Source organism: Schistocerca gregaria, chromosome 3 (assembly GCF_023897955.1).
Source record: "Schistocerca gregaria isolate iqSchGreg1 chromosome 3, iqSchGreg1.2, whole genome shotgun sequence".
Lineage (NCBI taxonomy): Eukaryota > Metazoa > Arthropoda > Insecta > Orthoptera > Acrididae > Schistocerca > Schistocerca gregaria.
The window spans coordinates 943,803,329-943,829,987 of record NC_064922.1 but is presented as its reverse complement, the minus strand read 5'-3'; the positions used below and the strand labels follow the sequence as shown (position 1 = coordinate 943,829,987).

The following is a 26,659-nucleotide window of genomic DNA, read 5'->3' as shown; positions in this document are numbered from 1 at the left end:
CACCGTTAAATTAAAATTAGGTGATAACATCATGGACTGTGTCACAACAGTATAAATTTAAAGTTTAAAAATTATTACCTGAAGTGAAATGAACAACAAATATGCTAGTAACTGCAGTATCTGAAGCCTCTGGAACCTTGTCATCAGGCTATCGACCAGTGCTGCCCTCGACCCCCACTGGTCGTGATTGTTCATATCTCCTTTCTGACTTTAATCGAGACAGACTATCGATCGTCTTTGTCTTGATACCAGGTCACATCCGGGATCCCAGTGAACGAACATGCTGACTTCTTGGCTAAGTTAGGTATCAGGATGACGACTTTGAAGTTGAGGGTGCCAGAACGAGGCCTGTGGTCGACTCTCCGCCATCAGTTGAACACTGGTTTGTGTGCCCTGCTTTCCTCGAAAAGTCTGCGAGAAATAAAAGCGACCACGGCCATGTGGCAGCCTTCTCTTCGTGCTTCTCACGGAGAATCTGCCATTCTCTGTCAGCTTCACATTGGCTGCGCTTGGCTCACCCAAGGCCACAAATTACGGCGTGAGCATCCACCCCACTATCAGCGTGGTGCCAATCTGATGGGTGCTGAGTGCCTACATCTTACTGGAATGCCCTAATCTGCCCCCCCCCCCCTCTCCTACACACACAGACACAGTGAAACCCTAAAGTTGTTGATACACTGCCTATGGTGATAGCGCATGATGTCAGAGTCGCTGGTCTGTTTTCAAATTTTAGCAGTGAAGGTGGTTTCTCTTCGTTGTAGAGAAGCAGCCTACTCACGCCATATAAAATTCATATGCTTTCCATTGTGTGCCAGCCTAGTCCACTGTCACCATTGTTGCACAATACCTTAAAAGTAAAATAAATAATCTGGAAAGTTGATAGTTGTTAGGAATGATGCTAAAATAATAATCTGTTAAATTTCAGTTTAGTAACTTCAACAGTTTTCGAAATTTGGGCGTTTTACGTAAAAATCATCGGCGCAACACGAAGGGGCTAGAAACTTCAAAATTTATATTCAGATTCCTTTTTCATTGCAATTTAATGGAAACACCATGCTGGATGTCACAAAGTAATAGCTTGGTTGAAATTCACGATTTTCTGTTTTTGAATCCTAAAAGTTCAGAAGCAAAATAGTTAAGTAAGTGCTTAGAAAAAGTTAGGATGTTTAGATTTAGGTAGAATGTAGATACGTTATAATAACAAAGATGTGAGAAGTTTCAAACAGGTGCTATAAAACTATAGCTGTAGCGTCTCTCCAAAGGGCAAGCTCAGAGCTCATCTATTGCATGCAGTACAACTAAAATAATTCTCTCGCCAAAAGTATTTAACCTAACCACATTAGAATTTTATTATAGATATTTACCTGTGTGCTGATCTCACATTTAAATCGAGAGCTCCATTGGTCTTCAGCGAATGAAGCAATTATTTATTTAGTAACATGAAGTGGTTTTTTGCTAGCCCCAGCGGCTGGTCAAGAAGCCAAATGTTATCGGCTGCGCCTTCGGCGGTCCGCACCGCGGCTATATAAGTAACTAAACCCTTAAGTAGCTTTGGCTTCTATGTACAAATAAGATCATCTTTTGCTCTTCTCTATTTATCAACATGAATGTCTAGTACTAATGAAAAAAATCCATGGTGCATTAACAAGTAACTGACTTCACCACAGTGCCTGCAGAAAAAGACACAATGCGGAAATGCAATGTAGTGCGTGTAGGAAGACGTCGACGATAATGATAATGTACTCTCATTATAGTGATTGAAACGGTAGCGACTTGTGAAAAATGTACCACATATCTGTCGTTATTGAAAAACCAATCAAAACTTCTAAAAATAGCTCAACTTCTTATTTGCTAAAAATAATCAGCTTGTCTTTTCGTGAATTAATCAAAATTATTAAGTGATTCATGGTGGATTAAACCAGCCTTAAAAAAATAGCTACGCACATGTCGCCTATATAGCCAAACAGTAACCCCAGGGCCACTCCAATAATCTGTGAGTAGAACAAGACGTCATTGACCGATTGCTGGTTGTCGCACACCCAGTTCATCTGTGACGTCACCGTCAGGGAGAACCACGTATCGTCGTACTCCCAGCCGTGCTGGCACTTCACAAGCTCCCTGCTGCCGCCGGAGTCCGTCACATCGCTCTGGTTGTACATCAGGCACTTGCTGAACGAGGCTCCTTCCCTGTAACAAGGAGGAAATAGCGGTAGGGCGTAAAAGAGGAGCTCACTGCGTACTCATGTGACGCGAAAAAAGTGAAAACGAAATACCCGAAATAATTACATCCAGACAAGTAGAGATCCTTGATATTACTGAAGAACTTTTTGTCGTGTCATATTAACACGCGATTGTTTTGTGACCTTGAATTGTCTGTATACGCGGTGAAATGCACAAATGTTTTGAACAGTGGCACATGCGAAAATGTCAACGTATGTGGGCGGAGATGGGTTCTAGCTTGGGTAACCACAAGCAACTGAACGTATTTTCTAAGTGCACAAAGTTATAATGTTAGCCTTCATTCTTTTTTTTTTCAGCCCTCGTACACGATATTTTTTAGGGGAGCTTAAGAACACGCCTGTAGTCAATGGCCTTTCCATTGTGACTGAGTTGGTGGAGCAAGTTCAAACTTGTTGCAGCGCAAGCACCTAACCAGAAGCCGAAATATAATAATGGACGAACACGCCACGATGAATAGTTCCTTAGCAGTGGGAGCAGCATCGTTTCTTCTGCACCGATGTAGGTATCTACTGGACGACATGAAATTTGTGACTCAGTATGCTGACACATGTCTGAGAAAAGTTCCAATAGACATTACCGAAGAAAACAAAAGTATTTCATATACTGACCTAGAAGGGAAATATTACATCATGAAGCACCCTTCCGATGTATATGAGACTGTCGAGATGTTCATCACATGACGAGTTGTTAAATGATTAAACTTTTATTCCTTCTGGAAATAGTGTAAATTAACAACATCAGTATGAGGTGTGACACCCGTGAGCCCCAAGACACATTTGTGTTTATCGTGTTGTGGAAGCAAACAGCCTCCTAATGTGGCCTTGGGGAACCTCCTGCTGTGCCTGAAAGACATGGTGGGTCAGTCACAAAAGTTGATGGCTAGAGGCACGCTGGAAGTATACGTCATCCCGTCGTATCTGAGACGTTCCCTGTAGGTGACGAATCAGAGGACTGGTCAAGCCATTCAGAGATTGGTACATTTTTCAAAGTGTTTATGGTGGGAACTGCAGTATGGGGTCTCGCATTGTCCTGAAACATTGGGACCCTGATCATTAAAATTATGAAAATATGATTTCACACAATGGAAAGTCCCGGATGGAATGTAACAATACGAGAGAAGACAGTTGCTAAACACCATATAGCGGAGATGCTGAGTAGCGATAGGCACAATAGAATGATTTATACAGTCATAGCTATCGGTCATTAAGGCCTTTGTCAGTAGTAGATACACATACACACACGTACACACACACTCACGCAAGCGCAACTTGCACACACGTCTGCAGTCTCTGAGAGCTGAAACTACACTGCCAAGTTTAGTTTCTGCTCTCAGACTGCAGACAGTTGTGCAAGTTGTGCTTGCGTGTGTGTACGTGTGTGTATGTATGTCTACTGCTAACAAAGGCCTTAATGGCCGAAAGGTATGATTGTGTGAAACTTCGGAAAAGGTATTAAAATCCATGGAGAAGAAATAAAAACTTTGAGCTTTGCCAATGAAACTGTAACTCAGTCAGAGAGAGCAAAGGACTTTGAAGAACAGTTGAACGGAATGGACAGTGTCTTGAAAGGAGAGTATAAGATGAACATCAACAAAAGAAAATTGAGGATAATGGAATGTAGTCGAATTAAGTCGGGTGATGCTGAGCGAATTAGATTAGGGAATGAGACGCTTGAAATAGTAAAGGAGTTTTGCTATTTGGGGAGCAAAATAATTGATGGTGGTCGAAGTAGAGAGGATATAAAATGTAGACTGGAAATGGCAAGGAAAGCGATTCTGAAGAATGAAAATTTTGTTATCATCGAGTATTGATTTAAGTGTCAGGAAGTCGTTTCTCAATGTATTTGTATGGAGTGCAGCTATGTGTGGAAGTGAAACATGGACGATAAATAGTTTAGACAAGAAGAGAATAAAAGCTTTCGAAATGTGGTGCTACAGAAGAATGGTGAAGATTAGATGGGTAGATCACATAACTAATGAGGAGTTATTAAATAGAATAGGGGAGAAGAGGAGTTTGTGGCTCAACTTGACCAGAAGAAGGGATTGGTTGGTAGGACATGTTCTGAGGCATCAAGGGATCATCAATTTACTACTGGAGGGCAGCGTGGATGGTAAAAATTGTAGAGGGAGACCAAGAGATGAATACACTAAGCAGATTCAGAAGGATGTAGGCTGCAGAAGGTGCTGGGAGATGAAGAAGCTTGCATGGGATAGAGTAGCATGGAGAGCTGTGTCATACCAGTCTCAGGACTGAAGACCACAACAACAACTGTGATTCCAGGAACCAGAGGGATATGGGTCTTGAAACTCGCTGCCCCTCTCCCCCACCCCTTCGTCCCCCTCTGGCCCCCTCTGCTATACGTGTGTGTATTCTTAGTCAGCAAGGTCTCAGACGAGTCAAGACTGGTTCTGAATCTAAATGGTATAATCAGAAGTGAAAACATGATTATGTAAGGGGACGGGGCTGTGCTGAGATGTGTGAATCTCCTTACATTAAGGTCCCGGACAAGTCGAGACTTGTTGATGTATTAAAACATGGAGGTTTCTTATTTCTCATATTACAGAGATGCGGGCTGCACATGTATCAGGTTGTTGTCAGAGTGTGGCAGCAGTGTACTCGCAGACTGCCAAGAACTATTAGAGAAGGAATAGCCTATATTGTTTAGGGAGTTTCGGAATAACTGTCCCCTTAAGTTTTATGTTAATTTAAACACGTTTTCTTTGTGTATACCAGTGTTGCCAAAGGTGTCAATATGAATTTCTCACTAACAAGAGAACCAGTAGTTTCCAGGTGGCAAACAACCACATGTTTTACTTGCCATATTTGAACGATCGCCATAAAAGCAATTTTCGCTGTAAGGAACATAGAAGTGTGACGTCAGCACACTCTGTAATGGAGACGCGTCAGCGGCGCGGGGTCTTTTGTGCCTCAGCTGTGGTCCCGGCTTGGGTAATGAGTTCGGGATTGGCAGTGCTGGAGACAACTTCTGTGCGACATATCGGCCACTCCGTGTGTGAAAGACCAAGTTTTATCCTGTGTGTTGATCTTATAACTTAATTCATCATTGACGGATGATACGTGTAGTCAGACTGCGAAAACTCTACATACGTGTCAAGACAATGAAGCGATTTGAACCATTATATTTTGCAGAGTCGCGATCTGCTGCTGTGAACAAAACTCTGTTTGAAGTAATTTGTTGCCAACTGGCGCCGCTAAAGAGTAATTAAATACATATTGTTTGACCGTTTTATTACCGATTTTCTATGAGGGCAGAATTAAATGAGGGCCTTTAATTTCCAATTTTCGTGAAGTTATGACGCTTCCGGACTTCGAAACAGAGTGCCCAAGTGTAATGTTTCCTTGGAATGATAGTTCTCTTTGTTCAGATAAGATGTGTTGCTAGTTTCACTGGACACATACGTGACTCTTGCAGACGGACTGTTCTTGTTGAAACTCTTTCTGTCTTATTTCTTCTACTGTAAGACCGCCATTTGCAAGTGAATTCTACTTGATTTGTTAAAATAAACTGTGTTCAATTTCAATAACTACTTGTCCAGTTACTTAACTACCTACATTACTAATTTTATTTGCAGATGTTGCCGTATTCTGTAATTACCATCGCTTTCTAGATAAGTCAGTAAAATCTAAGGACTCTACAGCGAAGTTGGCCAAAGGGACGTAAACGTAGCACTGTGTAACCACCTCTAAGGCACATTATTGAGCCGAAAACCGACGAGGTTGCACATTTACCCAACCCTGTACAAATTCTAATGGAACTTTCAGCACTAATTCTATTAGTCGAAGCTGCTGCTGGAATTGGCTTTGCATCTCCATGATGCTTTTGGGTTACTGAATTTATAACGAAATGTGCTGCTTGTAACCTCCCCCTCACTTATCGACCTTAATGACAGTAAAAATTAAACCGCATGTACCTAATGGAAATTTGGAAAAAGCAATCGTAACCGAAGTTAATCTGACGGTAAAGAAGGAGGAAAGGGTTACGTCTAAATGAAAGGAAAAACGCAAGTGAAACTGTTGGAGATTAATTTTGAAAAGGGGTGAAGTTAATAAGGAAAGTAAATGTGTGGTTGTTATGTTAACAATTAACTGGCGTTAATTAGATATTTGAGATTTGGGGAAAATTACTGTCGCCAGTCCTATGGACAACTACTATAATAACTGAAAAAGAAAGGTTATTGCACATGTAATTAGCACTAAAGGCATAGTAACTAAAGGTTGACACGTGTTGTGCGAAAACTGAATTTCTGTCAGAAGTAATAAATTTCGCTACACTCTGACTTAATTTAGGAAAAGAATGAATAAAACCGGAAAATTGAAATTTAATTTAGTGACTGAAATTAATAGTGAACTTTGTTTCTGAAGCACTACGAAATTCAATAACATAAGGTTAGTCTTGAGCTACCTCAACAATCGTTTCAAAACGTAGGTGAATCTACGCCAATTTAGAAATAAGAGATTTAACATTGAACTTGAATTAAATGATTCTGAAAAATTAACAACAGTAAAATTTAGTACATACCAAGCTGAGCTGCAGTCACAGGTAAGCTAAAATATGTTAACAAAACTCGCACCGTTAATTTGTGCTTGTGTAATCTAAATATAGCTATGAATACTTTAATTGAACTTTGAAATTAAAGCAGTGTAATCGAATGATATCACTTTAATGCTGGCGTGTGAATTTCAACGACACTCGAGTTCATTTCGGGAAAGAAAGGTACCCTGCTTGGTAATGCAATTGGGACAATGAGCAACAAAGGTTCATGCTACGTTGCTGTAATTTAGTGAGGAACATTTAACAGTTTGAAAAGCTGAGGTATGCCATACAGTTCTAAAACTTTACATGCTCCCAGTCTTCCTTGTTGGTTGATTGAAGGTTTGAAGTCGTCGATCGAGGAGGTGGCGACAGTCACTCATTTTCGGCCGTCGCTGTTGCAGAAGCTGGATGTTGGTGCGCCTTCTTCTCGACACGGTCTCCAGCCGAAACGGGCTCTTGATGTGTGCCAGCTAATGCTACCGTCCGCGACGCCGTGTCAGAAACTAACATAGCAAGTCGAGCCCAATTACATACTGCCAAACCTCGAAAGCGCGGCAACTCGTGGGAGCGCCACACAACACACCTGCTCCACCGCCCTACACCAGCCAGACTCTCTGCTCTGCCCGCGCTCCACGCGGCGGGATCACACTACCAAAGATCCTAAACACTTTGGTTCTCCACACGACCTATCGATGTTATCGTTCGATAGCATAGTTTTCCCTAGGCAAGACCCAGCGTAAAAATACAAATATTTGCAAAACAAACCAATTATACATCGACACACACACACACACACACACACACATATATATATATATATATATAAACAATTACAATGTTTAAAGACACCGAAATTTCATATCTACAGGTAACGAAATAAGGAAAAAAATTATAGTACAATAGATGGAAATAGGAAGATATGCACTTCCGGCGTTACATGCTCTCCTTTGGGTCTACTCTGTTTCCTGTATCCGTCATATCTGGTGCAGGTCGCAGACTTGTGAGCAATATTGAAGTATTGGTGGAACGAGGGTTTTGTAAGTTATCTTTTTAGAGGGTGGCTGTACTTTCTAGGTTCCTTTTCAATGAATCTGGCTGTCGTTTCCCTTATCTGCGATTAGTTTTCTATTGTCGCTCGGCTTTAAATCGCTCCGTATGCTTACTCCTAGATATTTTATTGATGTAACTGCTTCCAGTGATTATTCTGCAAACGTGTAATAATACAGTAATTTACCTTTCTACCTATTTATGCACAATAAGTTATATTTATTTATCTTCATGGTAAAACACCAATCTCTCCACCGAACGTTGATCCTGCATTTCGCTCCAATTTTATTTCGTTTTGTCCTTCCTGTACACAACAGCATCATTCACGAAAAGCCTCATAGACTTCTGACGTTATCGATTAGATCATTTCTATATAGGTCGTTTGTATCCCGGAAACGATGCATACTACGAAAAAAATGTTCTTGTTGAAAGTTAACATTGGTAAAGGTGTGCTACAAATGGCCACCTCCTAACCACACTTCATACATGGATTTTCAGATCGGATATCTCCATTTTTATTACATATTCGGATTATTATGTGGTATTCCCGTGGTGTAGGAGTAGCGTCTTAGATTAGTAACCACAACGTCCTCGGTCCCTTATGCGAAACTCGCCACCGTTTAAATTTTGATTAATAATCAGCATTGGCGACTGAAGACTTACGGCATAAGAAGTCACCCTCCTTCTCCCAACGGCCTTGTGAACAGAGCCGGAGGATCAGACAGAGGTTCAGGGCACCCTCCTGGCTTTGGGATAGGAAACTTCCTCTAAAAGAGGAGAATCAGCAGTGATCAACGGCATGAGGATGAGGTAGGCGATTGAAACCACTGCATTAGAGACACATGACATGTATCCATAGGACATGTGGCCTGTAATTAAAAAGGATCATGATGATCTCTCCAGTGGCAAAAGACTCCGGAGTAGTCCCACATTCGGGTCTCTGGGAGGGGACTGCATAGAGAGAGGTGACCGTGAGAAAAAGATTCAATAACTGACGAAAGGATAATGTTCTACTAGTCGGTGCGTGGATTTTAAGAAGTTTGGACGTGGTAGGGAAGCTAGAAAATTTGAAAAGGAAATTGCAAAGACTCAATCTAGATCTAGGAGTGATCAGTAAAGTGAAATGAAAATAACGCAAGGATTTCTGGTCAGATGAGTGTAGGGTAATATGAAGCAGCAGAAAATGGTTTAATGGGAATAGGTTTCGTTATGAATAGGACGGTAGGGCACAGAGCGTTTTACTGTGAACAGTTCAGTGATAGGGTTGTTCTTACCAGAGTCCACAGTAAACCAACACCAACAACCGTAGTTCCAGTATACATATCAACGTCGCAAGTTGAAGGTGAAGATATGTAGAAAGTATATGTGGATATTGGAAGGATGATACAGTGCGGAAAGGAGGGTGAAAATCTAATAATCATGGGGGACTGGAATGGAGTTGTAGGGAAAAGAGTAGAAGAAAAGGTTACAGTAGAATATGGGTTTTGGACAAGGAATGAGGTAGGAGAAAGACTTATTGAGTTCTGTCCTAAGTGTCTGCTACTAACAGCGAATACTCTGTTGAAGGATCACGAGAGGTGGCGATATACTTGGGAAAGGCTGGGTTATACGGGAAGATTTCAGTTAGATTACATCGTGGTCAGACAGAGATTCCGAAATCAGATACTGGATTGTAGGACTTCCTCAGAAGCAGGTATAGACTCAGATCACGATGTAGTACTGATGAAGAGTAGCCTGAAGTTTACGAGATTGGTCAGGAAGAATCAACACGCAAAGAAGTGGGATACGGAACTACTAAGGAATGACAACATACGCTTGAAGTTCTCTCAGGCGATAGATACAACAATAAGGAATAGATCAGCAGGCAGTACAATTGAAGAGGAATGGACATCTCTAAAATTGGCAATCACAGAAGCTGAAAGGAAAAAAACCTAGGTACAAAAAAGGTAATGCAAAGAAACCAAGGGTATCAGAAGAAATACTTCAGTTGATCGGTGAAAGAAGGAAGTACAAAAAAGTTGAGGGAAATTCAAGAATACAGAAATACAAGTCGCTGAGGAATGAAATAAATAGAAAGTGTAGGGAAGTGAAGACGAAATGGATGCATGAAAAATGTGAAGAAATCGAAAAAGAAATGATTGTCGGAAAGACTGACTCAGCACAGGAAAGTCAAAACAATCTTTTGTGAAATTAAAAACAAGGGTGGTAACATTCCACGGTTAAATGTAGAGGCGAGTGCGGGTATGTGGAAATAGTTCACTGAAGGCCGCTCTGAGAGGGAAGATTTGTCCTGATAGAAGAAGAAACAGGAGTCCATTTCGAAGAGACAGGGAATCCAATATTAGAATCAGAAATTAAGAGATGTTTGGAGGACTTAAGATCAAATAAGGCAGAAGGGATAGATAACATTCCATCAGAATTTCTAAAATCTTCGCGGGAAGTGGCAACAAAACGACTATTCACGTTTGTGTGTAGAATGTATGAGACTGGCGACATACCACCTGACTTTCGGAAAAATATCATCCATACTACTAGTAAAACTGCACCAGCTCAGAAGTGCGAGAATTATGGTCCAATCAGCTCAACAGGTCATGAACCCAAGTTACTGACATCAATAATATATAAAAGAATGGAAAAGAAAACTGAAGATGTATTTCATGACTATCAGTTTGACTTAAGGGAAGCTAAAGAAACCAGAGAACCAATTCTGACGTTGCAATTGATAATGGAAGTAAGACTAAAGAACAATCAAGACAGATTCTTCGGATTTGTTGATCTAGAAAAAACGTTCAGTAATGTAAAATGGTGCAAAATGTTCGAAATTCTGAAGAAAATAGGGGTAAGTTGTAGGGAGAGGTGCGTAATATACAATATGGACAATAGTCAAGAGGGAATAACATGAGTGGACGACCACGACCTAAACGCTGTGATTAAAAAGGTGTAAGGCAGGGATGTAGTCTTTCGCCCCGCCCCTACTGTTCAATCTGTACATCGAAAAAACAATTATGAAAATAAAAGAAAGGTGCAGGAGTGGAATTAAAAATTGAACGTGAGAGGATGCCTATGATGACATTGCTATACTCAGTGAGAGTAAAGGTGAATTATATGATCTTTTGAATGCAATGAGTGCAGAATATGGATTGAGAGTCAACTGAAGAAAGACGAAATTAATGAGAAGTAGCAGAAATGAGAACAACGAGAAACTTAACATCAGGATTGATGATCATGAAGTAGATGAAGTTAAGGAATTAAGGACATTCCTGACTAAGAGAAGACTACGAGTATCAAACATAGGCCGTAATTTGAGAAAGAAATATGCGAGAATGTACGTCTGGAGTACAGCATTGTATCGTAGTGGAACAAGGAACGGAAGAGAATCGAAGCATTTCAGATGTGGTGCTATGGACGAACGTTGAAAATTAGGTGGACTGATAAGATAAGTAATGAAGACGTTCTGCGCAGAATTGGAGAGGAAAGGAATATGTGGAAAACACTGAGAAGGAAAATAGACAGGATGATAGGACATCTGTTAAGACATCAGGTAGTGATTTCCATATTGGCAGAGAGAGCTGTAGTAGAGGAAGCCAGAGACTGGAATACATCCATTAAATAATGGAGGCCGTAGCTTGCAGCTGCTACTCTGAGATGAAGAAGTTGCCTAAGACGAGGAATTAATGGTGGGCCCCATCAGACCAGTCAGAAGATTGATGACAAAAAAATTCAGATTACACGCGAAAAATTATGCATATTTAAATCAACCATTCTTGTCTATTCGTGATAGGTGGCGCTACCGTGACATTCCGCACACTCATATTTTGTTCGTTAGATGTCTGTATCGAACTGTATCGAAAGGCTTCTGAATGTCAAGTATCATGGCTTAGATAGTATTAATGGTTTTCTTACGCTTCCTTATGGACACCTAATACCACTTTACCTTCTGTTAAACTTTCACGGTCCAATACAACGTATTGACTTCTATTAATTAAAAATTCTTCGACCAGTCGCATCTTTGTGAGTATACTCCTTAAGGCTACATTTTGGTTCGTAGCCGACCGTATGGTCCGGTTCCGAACTCCCTTCAGAAATCTGTGTGAATAAAATCAGCTGTGGCACTAGTTTCACAGCCATACGAAGGTGAGCTACTTTCAGCTGAATGTTTTTTGCTGAAGCTCCCCTGATTCTTTCTGAAAAGCGTCTTTCCTCAAATAACGTCATATAAGATGAACAACTACTATTCGACATTTATTGATAAGGAACGTCACAGTCAATTTTGCTTTCATATCTATATTGCGTTTAGCCTTGGACTCTACTGGGGGCTAGAATAATAGGTTTTCTCGAAATTTTCTCGGGCCACTAGCGGAATCCTTACGTCAACAATGCCACTTAGCGATATCTTCCTTCTTGTCAACGTCACCGACTGGTGCGCGTCTGAAGTTGTTGTCTGAAGTCAAAAGCAAGATAAAAAAAAAAGGAAAATCACTGAAAGCGTAATTCTTGACATTTTGTAATTGTTTGTTTCCTCATGAAGTGGTTCCCGACTGAACACTGCTCTAGGTAGTGGAACGTTTAGCGCTTTGTAGTTGCATTCGACTGCTCATAGAAGCTAAGTTAAAGAAAGATAAACCTACCTACGTTTATAGCATTTGTAGACTTAGAGAAAGCTTTTGTCAATACTAGCTGGAATACTCTCATTGAAATTCTAAAGATGGCAGGGTAAAATATAGAGTGCGAAAAGATATTTAAAATTTGTACAGAAATCAGACAGCAGTTGTAACAGTCGAGGGGCACGAAAGGGAAGCAGTGGTTGAGAAGCGACTGAGACAGAATTGTAGCCTACCCCCGATGTTATTCAATCTGTATATTGAGCAAGCAGTAAAAGAAACAAAAGAAAATTTTGGAGTAGGTATTAAAGTCCAGGGAGAAGAAATTAAAACTTTGAGGTTTGCCGATGACATTGTAATTCTGTCAGAGACAGCTAAGGGCTTGGAAGAGCAGTAGAACGGAATAGACAGTGTCTTGAAAGAAGGGTGTAAGATGAACATCAACAAAAGCAAAACAGGGATAAGGAAATGTAGTCGAATTACATCAGATGATGCTGAAGGAATTAGATTAGGAAATGTGACACTTAAAGTAACTGATGATGGTCGAAGTAGGAGGGATATAAAGTGTAGACTGGCAATGGCATGAAAATCGTTTCTGGAAAAGAGAAATTTGTTAATATAGAGTGCAGATTTAAGTGTCAGGAAGTCCTTTCTGAAAGTATTTGTATAGAGTGTAGCCATGTATGGAAGCGAAACAGATTATAAATAGTTTAGACAAGAGGAGAGTAGATGCTTTGGAGATGTGGTGCTACAGAAGAATGCTGAAGATTGGGTGGGTAGATCAAGTAACTACTGAGGAGGTACTGAATAGAATTCGGGAGAAGAGAAATGTATTGTATAACCTGACTAGAAGTAGGGATCGGTTGGTAGGACAATTTCTGAGGCATTAAGTGATCACCAATTTAGCACTGGAGGGAAGCGTCCAGGATAAAAACGGTAAAGAGAGATCCAGAGATGAATACAGTAAGCAGAATTAGAAGGATGTGACTTGCAGCAGTTACTCGGCGACGAAGAGGCTTGCACAGGATAGAGTGGGATGGGGGGAGGGGGGGGTGGGGGGGGCGGCATCAAATCGGTCGTTGGACTGAAGACCACAAGAACAACAGTTGCATGACATGGCGAAGGTTCAAATTCCCATCCAGCTATCAGCTTCTTGGAAGAAGATCAGATGGTTTAACTTTTTGTTGTCGACAAGGATGTTAGAGGCGTAGTGATTAATCGTATTATGGAAGAAAAGGAAATGAAATCAGGCTTAGCCATCCAAACGAACGATCCCAAATTTTGTCTTGGGTGAATTACGGAAATCACAGGTAACCTTAATTTGTATTACCGGGCGGAGGTCAGTCTTCCCAAATACGAAGGGCGTTCAAAACGTTTTGCACAGTCTATTTTTTTTTCAGTAGGAGAATTAATTATTTTTGTGAACGTGCTTGGAACACCTAGCTGAAAGTTTGTGTATAAAAGCATTTTCTTTTATTTACAGATGCGCCATAATGGACCGTGGAGTAGGTGTCAGGTGTCAGGTTGCGACAACGGTCGGTGATGGAGTTCCTATTCAAGAAGGACGATGACTCTGTCACATCGATTCACAGGAAGATGCTCCATGTTTATGGGGAGCACACAGTGGATCGCAGCAGTATCCAGCGGTGGTTGCAGAGGTTTGAAGGAGGTGATTTCTCACTACTGGACAATCCAAAATCCGTTAGACCATCGATGGCAGTGAGTGATGTGAATAAGGAGACCATTGATCAAATCATCCAAAATGACAGATGTGTGACGACACGACAGCTTGCTGAAATGACTCATTTGTCATTGGGTAGTGTGATATCACTGGTACAGTCACTAGGGTACAGAAAAATCTGTGCACGTTGGGTGCCTAGATTACTGACAAGAGAAATGAGGAAAAATGTGTGCGAGGGCCTCATGAAGACATTCACTGAAGAGTGGAAACAGTGTTACCCAGGATGAAATATGGTTGTTTCTGTCCGAACCTGAGAGCAAGATCCAATCCATGGAGTGGCGTCATCCGGGTTCCCCTCAGAGGAAGAAACCAAGACTTTCACGAACAGCAGGCCGAAAGGCGATGGCCTCCTTCTTCTGGGATCAGTGTGGTGTCATTTTCATTGACCTTTTGGAATCTGGCTGCACAATTAACTGGGACCGTTACTGTTTGTCATTGGACAAGCTGCGACGTGCCATCAAGACCCACAGACTACAGCTTCAGGGTCAGCTCGTCAGACTACACCATGACAATACCAAACCCCATAGAGCCCTTATGACGCTGGATTAAATCAGAGAAATGGGTTGGAAAATTGTTCCTCGTCCTCCATAGAGTCTGGACTTCTCTCCTTATGATTTTTACCTCTTTGGTCGTCTGAAGGCCCACCTGAGGGGTAAAACATTTGATAGTGAGATAGGCCTTATTTCCTGCGTCAAGCGATGGTGTAAAAGTCAATACCCAGAATTTTACCAACGTGTATTTACATCATGGAAAGAAGGTTGGGCCAGATGTGTCACAGCTGATGGAGGCTACATTAAGTAGGCTCAATGTATAGCTAAATGTTCCAAGTATGTTCACAAAAAATTTCATTCTCTTCCTGCAAAAAATAAAAAAAATAGAGACGACTGTGCAAAACGTTTTGAACGCCCTTTGTACGAGTGCTATGTGTCATCAGTGCACCACCTCAATCGGACCCTGGTTTAATTAAATCGTTTATTCCCCTACCCTAGTAGCTCTGGCGAGCTTGTTCCGTCATGATGTAAAATCCTAATCTTCTTTTTCTACTCCGCACGGTGTATTCTCGTGAAAATGGTATCTGACTTGCTCCCATCACTCCCTCATCATCATAGGAATTGAGTGTGGAGGTAAGCTTCTGTTTTCTGTTTCTCCAGGACAATCACAATGTTCCTGCTCATAATGAGCTCTGGCCTACGGGACAGGCGGACTTCAGTAATGTTGGTCTGTAATTCTTTGTTTCCTCCAAGAATCTGACTCAGTATCACGTCATAGCCTACTCAAGCAAGTACACCAAAAATGAAATAGAATATCGGACGAAATTGGTCACTGCATTGAGGATTTCTTGATAGTCGGGTCTCTGGATGTTGTCTTGGACGGAGAATCATACACAGAGTAGCAGTACCTCCAGTTGTGCTCAAGGAAATGCGTTGAGTCCCTTGCTATTCTTGTTGTATATTCGCGACCTCACACTCGCTCACTGGTCATACCGGACTCGAGAGTCCATTACCGCAGCAACGTATTTTCGCCATCTGTCCCCGTCTTGGGCTATTTCCTTCCATTCGCCTTCAGTACCTAGGCCCCTCAAATCAGCCTTCACATTGTCCTGCCCTCTACGCCTCGGTCTCCCCACAGGACGTTCTCCCTCTAGGTGCCCTACCAGTACTCTGCGCGCTGCCCTGCCCTCATCCATTCGAGCTACGTGACCCACCCATCGCCGCCTACGTGATTTAATAATACTGATTATGTCAGGGCTTGAATAGAGTTCGTGAAGCTCTTAGTTATGCAGTTTTAGCTACTCTCCGCTAATGTCATCCCTTTTTGCTCCGAAAATTTTCCTCAATTTTTTTTTTTTTTTTTTTTTCAAATACTCGACACGGCTTTTCATTTTGCACAGTGAGAGACCAAGTCTCACACCCATACAGCATAACTGGTGGAATAATAGTTTTGTATATTCTAATCTTTAAATTCCTAGACAATACCCGTGATGAAAGTAATCTCTTCAGTGAGAAGTAGCACGCATTTCCCGCCCGTAATCTCTTCTTCAGTTCGGATTCAAACTCATTTCTCGAAGTAATGTCCACGCCTAGATACTTAAATGTGTTTACTTTTTCAAACTGCATGTCTGCAACTCTTAACATTTCCTGATCTACTGCTGTTGGCATTCTAATAGTAACCAGGTATTTAGTTTTGTCTTCACTTATCCTTAGACCTACATCTTCACTAGCCTTGATTAACGCATTCGCATTTGCTGTTATAGATTCTTTCCTATCGCTAATGATGTTTAGATCATCTGCATACCCTAATATCTTAATATTTCCATTTAACTCCACACCCTCTGAATTATCTGCTGCCATTGGCACAATATATTCGCGACCTGGAAGACGATATAAATAGTAACTTCATATCTTTTGTAAGTGATTCGTTTATCTGTAATGAAAAAAACTGCACGAACAGTCAGAGCTAGGTATGGGAAAAACGGACCAGTTATAACTGATCCCGGTATTTTAGTTTTGGATAACCAGTATTTTTTGGTATTTCTTTGGTCTCTGTTATCACAGCCCTTTTTTATTTTTCACTAATAACCGAGTAAAAAATCGAAATATCTGTTACCCATAGAAGCAGTGCTAGAATTTTTTGTTTTTAAATAAACATTTTTTAAAATGGAGTAATTTTTATTCGCACAATTTGCACTGGTTTCGAATGTTGGTTATTTTGGAAAACGTCAAAATTTCTCAATCTTTCTTCGATATCTACATTTATTACAGGAAATAATAGGAATAAAATACCGAAATTCGGTAATTTCAGAAACTGGTTATTTTCAGCGGTTTTAATAGGTTAAACTGCGTGGAAAAAACCGATATAATCGAAAACCGGTTATTTCGATAACCACTATCCCTAGTCAGATCTTAATAAGATTTCAAGACCGTGCAAAGACTAACAACTTGCTATAAAGGTACAGAAACGTAAATTTTTGATTTTCACAAAACGCAAATAGTCCAATCCTACGACTACAGTACAAATAAATACAAATGGAATGACAACAAAACCTCAGTCGTATGTGAACCATGTGGTATACATTGGTTCATTCGTATGATACTGGGAAGATTCATCGGGGATACAAATGAGACTGCTTACAAAACATTCGTATGTCCAGAATATTGTTCAACTGAGTAGGGCCTATACGAAATATGACTACAGGTGTTATCAAATGTAAGGAAATAGGGCAGCGCAAATGGTCACAGGTTTGTTCGACCAACGGCTCATCCGACAGGGTCATTGAGATGCTGAAAAACCTGGACTGACAGACTGTAATGTCGTTCCCCGCCCCACCGCAGTATAGACAGTCGCCTCACTCGGCAGCGCGGAGAGTGACGTCATTGTCAGAGATAAAGCACTGGATATACCGAGCTGAACAATTTGCTATTTTGAATACCAATCCGAAGACAGTGTTGTGTGCTTCGCGTAGCGTACGAAAGTGAATCAACGAATTCTGCTTAATTTTATTGTTCCACAGCGTCAAACGGTTGAGTGTGCAGCTCCAAATTGCTCAAATAATAGCAGAAATGGTCGCTATAAGTTTTATTGGTTTCCTTCAGATATGGATCGGCGCAAAAGGTGGCTTGTGAATTCAAGGCGTAAAGATTGAGCAACAAAATCGAGATGCTACTTGTATAATGTAAGTAAAATGCTTTTTTCTTTGTTTTGAAAATAGATGTGCTCACAGAGCGGTGGTCATGAAATTATATTTGTAAGATGTGTGTTTATTTATCTTGCTGCAGATTATGTTTACATAACATGACGTAATATTGTCAGTTTAAAGTAAGCTACTTTTCTTGATTTTATTTACAACTGTATAAAACCACAGTTTATCCTAAGGAGTTGTTAATTTTATAGAAAGAGTAAATTAATAATACTTTATCGCAGCTTGTTGGTAATAACAAAAGATTTGCAGTTTTTTTACATTTTAAATAATTTCTGACAATTTTTTAAATCTTTTGACATACTCAATAAAATTCGCATCAGTAATATACTTTGGGTACTCATGCAATTCCCTCTTGTGCTGACATGAAATTTTGGATTAATTTTAATGCCCGATGTCACCCGTCGGCCTTGAGCAATGACGTCATACCTAAGGCAAAGACTCTACACAGGGACATTCTTTGAAAGCAACTATCACATTCGTAAACAAACGAATGTAGCATACGATAAAATTATAATCACAGTTGACATGACTAATTACTCAGCCATGAATTATGTCGAAAACATGTGAAGGTAATGGAAGTGAATAAGAATAAAACAAGAGGAACACACTTGTCTGAAATAAATTATTATTGTAATTTATGTGAGAGAGAAAAGTACAGAGAACTTGTAAATCCATTACAGTAGATCACTTTCTGAAGTCGTGATATTGCGAAATAGCGTTAATTTATTATCAAATAATTATCGAATTAACAAGACTACTGCGGGAAAGTGGGGGTTTAGGGGTTGGAAGAAATTAAAATGTAACGCAACAACGGGAAACATGAAATAAATAATAACGTAAATCAAAAATAAAAAAAGAACAGGAGCATGAAATGTGGAGAAACCGACACAGACATCGTAAAAGAAACGCCAGTACACAAGTAATGGAAATTTAAAAAATGTAACAAATGTTGGAACCGCTAACTAGAATTAAAGCTGTATCGCTCATTTCCAGTTACCGATTCCAACGAATCCGCGGTTTGTTATTTACGCCATTTTTGCAACAAGTGTTTATATTACACTACGATACGTGAATATCGCCCTCCGACGGATATTGCAGCCTTATCAGCAGCATATTGGCGAGGCATTCGTCTTCATGGACGACAATTCGAGGTCCTATAGTGCACATCATGTGAATGACTTCCTTCAGGATAACTACATCGCTCGACTAGAGTGACCAGCAAGTTTTCCAGGCATGAACCCTATCGAACATGCCTGGGATAGATTGAAAAGGGCTGTTTATGGACGACGTGACTCACCAACCACTCTGAGGGATGTACGCCGAATCGCCGAATCGCCGATGAGGAGTGGAACAATGGTGAACCCCACCATTCTTGACTTTTTAATTATTATAATTTGAATGGCTGTTGAGTTTTGAGTATTGTTATTATTATTCACAATAACTCTGAGGTATAGTTAGCCTCCGCATAACGTTGTTTGTAATAGAAATTTTCCTGGAGCAGTCTTCGCAATGAATGGTCTAAACTGCTTTTCAGTACTGGTAGTGCTTGTTTTTGTGTGTACGATGGTCAGACAACGTGACATTAGAAGTATCCTTACAGGTGAACTCATTTTTAAATTTGGAGATTAATGTTCCCACTTTCTGTCTGCTGTTTTCATTTTTGGCACAAGACTGTTGTGTGAAGAACTAGGCGGAAGATCTGTATCCAAACGTCATAGAACCGTAACTTCTCTGGATTTTCTGATAGATTTTTCTCCGAGATCTGACTCTGAAAGTAGTTGTACCCTTTGCACATGTTCCGTGTTTCAGTAAGCAAGCTTCGCCAACAGTATATTACTTTTTAATATTGAAAGTGCAACGTTTTCTGATTACGCTACATATTACGCTACATATTCATAACGTTAAACCAGGATTGGTCACACCTATAATAAGCTGTACTTACTGTGTTTCACCTACCATGGAATTAACAGCCAACTGTAGTAGATGAAAGCCAAAATTTGAATGACAATATACACAACGGTGGTGTAATATCCTACAACATACATTATTTATTTCTCAAATCGGTTTCCAGCTGTTACGTGATCATCAGGTACAAAGTTAAAGTATGTGATACAGTGAAATTTTGTTGGATCAAGTACTTTAAACTAGTGCATCTACAAATTTATCTCCACTTCCGAAGTTAGGTTTAGGAATAAAACATCAGGAATTATTTCAGTGTAAATGCGATGTACAACCATTTAACCAAGGTAAAACATGTTACACATTAGCTATATACAAATACAACAGTTGTTCTTAGAAGAAAATAAATTCAACAGTAAAATTCGTTAACATATTCCAAAGATGTGGCTGAAAAAAATTATTTTGTCTTTAATAGCTCCTACGTTACAAACAGACAAGTTGTATTAAAGAAATTAAGAAGGTGAGCCAGTCATATGTGATTACGCAATGTATTTTTTTTCATACAACATGAGAAATTATAGTAACTGAAATAGAGGAAAACGGGGCGTGCGAGTAAGGGGAGGAATGTACAACATGGCCTGGATGGGATTATGAGTAGCATCTGCAGTTAGAAGTGGCGGCTAAGGGAGCTGCGCCTTGTCATTCAGCACTAATCTTGGTCTGATGGACATACGTTCATTAATTGCATTTACTTGAAGAATGTTCGTCCTTCGTTCTTTATTTTATCTTAGTTACATAATCTTATATCGCATTTACACTGAAACGGTCCCTCTTGTTTTACTCTTAAATCTAACGTTAACATTTTTCATTTCGGGAAATTGAGATACTCTGCAGATGTACTAGTTTAAAATATCCAATAAAACTTCACTGCACCACATACCTTTGTACCTGATGATTGCATAAAAGGCAAAAACAGAGTTGTGAAATAAATAATAAATACTATATAATATTACATAAGTATTGAGTTTTCATCCATAAAGTCTTAAAGATTCTACCAAGAACCGACGGAACATTCGATCGATGAAAGCTAAAACATTTACCACAACAAACCTCGGTATGGTGAGGTTCTTCCACTCCTCAATCGAAAGGTTGGAAAATTCCCTGCCAGGCACGTAGCACCAGTGATCTGGAGTCTGCATAGCCAGGTAGAACATGTTGACACTCATCAGGTCGAAGCAGGAGGCAAAGCAAACGAAGACGATGTTTAGTCTGATCTGGAACTTCCCCCTGGACCCAATGGCGTCCAGGACCTCCTCGAATGCTGGAGAGGCCTTTGTTTTTGTGTTGCATTCTGGGATTCCAGTCCTCTCCTGAAAATGAATAACGGAACGCCGGTGTTACTAACGCCCTCACTGACAGGGAGCAGTAATGAGTCCCCTGCAAGACAGGTAGACATTTACTTTTTGTTTGTGCCTATAAAACTTACTTACCTGCAGTATCAGGCAGCGAGTGCCATAGTCTGCTGGTAGAGCATGTGGGAAATAGTTTTTTTTGTGTCTGTAGAGTTATCTGGTCCTGTTTACAATTACCACAGCAGCAAAAGTTAGCAGTCTCATTGACCCTAATTTATTTCGAAATATTTCAATCAGTTTTATTTATTTAAGTTTTTTATTTTTGTGTATAATCGCTCAGTAAATTTTATTGCTGTTTCCTCTTACAATTCGTGGTTTCTTACTACTGCATCCAGTAGCATATAAGCTCTGTGAGTTCAGCGTTATGTCATTACTATTTCGAGATTAACAACGACTGTGCAGCAATACACTCTAGGACCAAAAAAAAAAAAGAAAAGAAAATTAAGAAATGACGCACCATGGAGAAATTATCCAAATGGGATGGATATTAGTAGGTATGGTGTACATGTGCAGACTGCAAGCAAACAGGTCATGAGAATTTCAGAGAAACTGGATGCTTCAATGGTCCAACTCTGGCCCTAATGCAAGCAGCTATTAGGTTGATGCATAAGTTCATAGCATTTTTCTGTAACTTTAATGAACACAACAGATACATATAACAGAGACTTCAGTCATCAATAATAAATCCTCCTTCACCATTTACAATAGTCTCCTAAAGCTGTAGTAACTTTTAGCATGTTGAAGTGAAGCCTCATTAGTGAACAGTACATTTGAGTAGTAGAGGAAAGCAGCCATCAACGCATTTTGTTAGTGCAGGTTGCCTACCTGAGAGGCAGGAATGCACTCAGGGGCAAACTTATTGTTCTCCTTTGATTGACAGGTACTTAACCTATTGTTCTACTAAAAGGATCATTCATTTTGATTGACAGGAATTTAACCTATTGTTCCCCCACCCCCTTCAACTCCTGTCCCCCCTCAGGAAACCTCGCCCTCGCTGCTACAGGTACACTTTTCAGATCTGAGTTATGAATACCCCTCTCACTCTTATCAATTTGATTGACTACCTAATTAAATTGATCAATTAATTAACCTCCCCCCTCTTGTAAGCTCTGTCCTCTTCCACTCTCCCTCCCAGAAATTGGCATGAAAAGAGACTGAGTTGATCGGTCATTTGGATGGAACTTGGTTGCAGCGTGATGAATATTGTTTAAACACCATAGACAATTTATAGTATATTATTTAATTATTCATGGCAGTCTACGGAATACAGTTTATTTGTGTGGTTAAAGAATTTGTCTGGAAATTCTGGAAATCGATTGCTGTGTATGGAATAGATGGAAATTGGTGAAGACGAAGGATCTCATAACAGGAAATTCAAGAGTATAAAAACATTCAGTTTGTGGGGGATGGATTTCTCTTGCTCATCATTCTCTGGTGTCTGGAAACATGTAGGTCTTGTAAGAAGTAATTACATGGGGAAACATGCTGCATAACCTAGTGTTTGGCACTGTACTCTAGGTGCCTTAACCTATTGCTTGGCCCTTTGCCAGCACTTAACATATTGTTCTGTTTAGTGGTTTTTCCACGTGACCCTCATTTTCTTAAACTATTGTACCGCCTATGATACCAAATTAAGTATTCAGTTATGTCCTACAACCATTTTCTGATACACTTTTCGAATCTCAGATGCTTTTGAACGCCATTTCTGGCGCATTCTTATTTGTCACTTACCCCCTTAAACTATTGTACTGCATTTTACATAAAACTTAAAATAATTAATGTAGTGTTCTGCACTTAACCTGCTGTTCTGCTCCATGTCACCCACTCACACACTCCCTCCCCTTAACTATTACACTGCTAACACTATTTTTATATATAAAATTTATGCAAATTAATTAAATCGATATTTTTCTCATGTATGTGGTCGTTTTTTTAATTCACGGAATCCTGTTGGCCAGTAAAATCTATGGAATATAGTTTAAACAAAAGATTGCTAGTAAAAAAACACTTCCTGCCACCCGACGCCGACGACGAGGTCAGGGTGCATCGGCCATCAACTGCCGAGCCACTCACATGTGTCCATACAGGTCCCACAAGCATGAGGCGTCAGCATCTCTTTCATACATGAGACCTGAGAAATACCTGTCAAAACACATGTGTACCTAGGCACTCTTGCTGGTGCAATGACACATAGCAGCACTGTGGGTCCTGCGCCGAGAGAGATGTTGCAATGCTTCTCAGAATATCACAGTGTGCATTCTTCCTGTCACTCCTAACGGGACAGCCCATGCATCACTGAATTTAGTCGACAAACTACTGCCACTGGCGATGTGGTAGCACCGTTCACCATTGTTTTCTGCAGACGAGACTTTCAGAGGCAAAAAAATTGTTTTGTACACATCGCCATATTGCACTGGCAGTTAAACCACACAAAAGTTGTCTACAGATCATCAAATACATACAAGACTCACAAGAATATACTTACTGGTATAACTACAATTAAATATTACGATTGCCACTGCAGTCTGGCACCAATCGATGTACAGGTAATGTGTCCTCTTGACGGCTGTGGTTATGTAACAAATTTAAGTATCCATAACGCCCATAATCTCGTTAAAATCTGTCTCATTCCCTCACAGTTATCAATGTGCTATCTATACATCCCTCACGATAGGACACACACTCAGTTTCGCTGGTCATGCCACAACGTAAGCCACAGTAACATTACACTGTAATATATACACATTTCACACAAACAGTGCAGTTATCGTTTATATCTGTACAGTGCACAAAAAGTTATGGTATGCCTATACTCACACCAGCTATATGTCTCAATTCTCCTCAGTCCTAGGATATCATCTGACAAAGCTTTCGAATCAGAGCTTCTGGTAGATGCTGCATCCTGCCAATGTTCTCTCGAACAAGTTTTATGAAGGACAGGCATCTGGCACTACGTGATGATGAATACCGCTCTGTCGATGTAAGGCTTGGAAAGGCATCACCGATGTGGGTTGGTTTTCTGTAACCAACATCACTATCGATAGAACAACGAGGAAAATGCGAGGGTGCACTTAGGGGTGCCGACGAGGGGACGTATTGTTACAGCCGTATTACCTGTCCTGTTTGTACACTATAGCAGGTCCAGATGAACACTTGCATTGCTATTTATGCAGCTGTTTACGAAATGAATCTATCACCACTTACGTTCGGATGTACTCCTCAGTGCGTTGAAATCACAATTCACCACATGAAATGTGTCCTTCCCTTATTACTAGACATGTGACTATGTCCAGTCGTAAGGTAGGTATGGATTTGACATGGAATACTGTGATAGAAAACACGAGGCTATGTCAAGTCATTAGAACTGTACAGATATTTCTACTGCAGAGCCACCGCCATCAGCAGGGTGTTTTTCCAATACTTCACTCATTGTCGAATGTCATTCAACTGAGGCCACAATAGCAACATTTAACTGTAAGTACAGTGATCAAGTATATGTGTTACCGACTTCCTAGCATGATTATTCTGCCAGAAGTGGCATTAAAAAGCATGTGAAACTCGTAAAGTATACAAGAAAATAGTGGGAGGACATAACTAATTACTTAATTTGGTGCCAAGGGCGGCACAATAGTTTAAGGAAATTAGGGTGACATGGAAGATCACTTAACAGAATAATAGGTTAAGTGTTGACAAAGGGCCAAATGTTAGTTTAAAACACACAGAGTACACTGCCGAACATTAGGTTATGCGATATGTTTGCCCCGTGTAATTATTTCTTACATGACCTACATGTTTACAAACACCAGAGAATGATGAGCAAGAGAAATCCATCCCCCGCATACTGAATGTTTTATAAATAAACAATATACCCTTGAATTTCCTGTTATGAGATGCTGCCTCTGCACCAATTTCCATATATTCCATACACAGCAATCCATTTCCAGACGAGTTCTTTAACTAAACAAATAAACTGTATTCCATACACTACCATAAATAATGAAATAATATTCTATACATTGTGTAAAGTGTTTAAAGAATATTCCTCACACTGCAGCGAAATTCCCTCCAAATGACTGATCAACTGAGTCTCTTTTCCTGCCAATTTCCAGGAGGGAGTGTGGAAGGGGACAGAGCTTACCAAAGGGGGAGAGTTTAATTAATTTATCAATTTAATTAGGTAGTCAATCAAATTGACAAGAGTGAGCGGGGCTATCCAGTAACTTAGATCTGAAAGTGTAACTGTAGCAGTGAGGGGTGAGATTTCCTGAGGGGGGGGGGGCAGGAATGAGAGGGGGCAGGGGAGCAATAGGTTAAGCGCCTGTCAATCAAAATGAAGTATCCTTTTCGCAGAACAATAGATTAGGTACCTGTCAATCAAAGGAGAACAATAGGTTTCCCCCCTGAGTGCATACTTGCCCCTGAGGTAGGCAACCCGCACTAACAAAATGCGCTGACGCCTGCTTTGGTCTACTACTTCTTTTCCATTAAGTGAGGTTTGACACGCTACTGATTGAAGCATTAGCAGGTGTGCACCCATGCAGGAAAATCATGCTGCTGATAGTGCCTGCACACACTATACATGGTACTAATACAAAAGATTCTCAATGTAGCACTCTGCAGACAGTCATGTAGTCAACACTACTCGTCGCAGCTAACTGCCTTTTGTTGACACTGGTGGTATTTTCAACTGCCTGAAAGAGTCCCAGATCCAGCTCAGGTGTCCTCGTCCTTCTGGCCCTCCCGCAGTCATGAGCAGGAGGCTTAAGCATCCCATGCAACCTGAGACCCATTGCTTAACATGTCCTCCAGTCAGGACATTGTCACTCAGCAAATCCCTCCCGAGAAAAACATTGAGCTCCACAGTCATTACGTCTGCTAATCCGTACAGCAAATGGGTATCTGCTAACTCTTCATTTGAGTTCATTTCCATTGTACTTTTCCAGAAACTAAGTTCATGATGAATACCAAATAGTCGATTCTACATCCTTGCGTTGTCTGGGGTCAAAACTGAATAGCTGATGCGATGTGCCTAAACAGCCCAGTATGAGCACAAAACATCTGACGTTATGAACGTGGTGCTAGTGAAGCTATGCAGTTACTCGCATATCAACACAAGCTATGATGTTAGTCACTTGTCAACATTACTGTCGTTCAATTGGAACAACAACACTGGCCACGTTTCTAAGAACAAAAACTTACTGCACATTCTGCCTACACATAACCAAGACACTGCTTTGCAGATTTCGTGAAAGAAAACGTTTGTTTTGTATTGGTATGTTCTCTTTCTATGTGTTTCTCATGTTTAGTATGATTATGAAGGAAAGTAGAAAATGAGCTTTAACATGTAAACAAAGTGTTCTCAGACCCATGTTCACAAAACAAGTCTTATTCTTCCGTGTGTGAGGAATATTTTCCTACTATCTGGCCATGTATAGATATATAGTTCTCTTTCACTGTCTGAGGT

At 40.4% G+C, this 26,659-nt stretch overlaps 1 protein-coding gene across 1 annotated transcript in view; it reads right to left on the bottom strand.

Annotated features, from left to right (window-relative positions):
* LOC126355869 (solute carrier family 22 member 7-like) overlaps positions 1-26,659 on the bottom strand; it is a 349,916-nt gene that overhangs the window by 138,578 nt on the left and 184,679 nt on the right. The window contains exon 3 of the mRNA XM_050006368.1: positions 20,894-21,153. Within this exon, the coding sequence (XP_049862325.1) occupies positions 20,894-21,153 (260 nt within the window). The remainder of the gene's footprint in view (positions 1-20,893; positions 21,154-26,659) is intronic.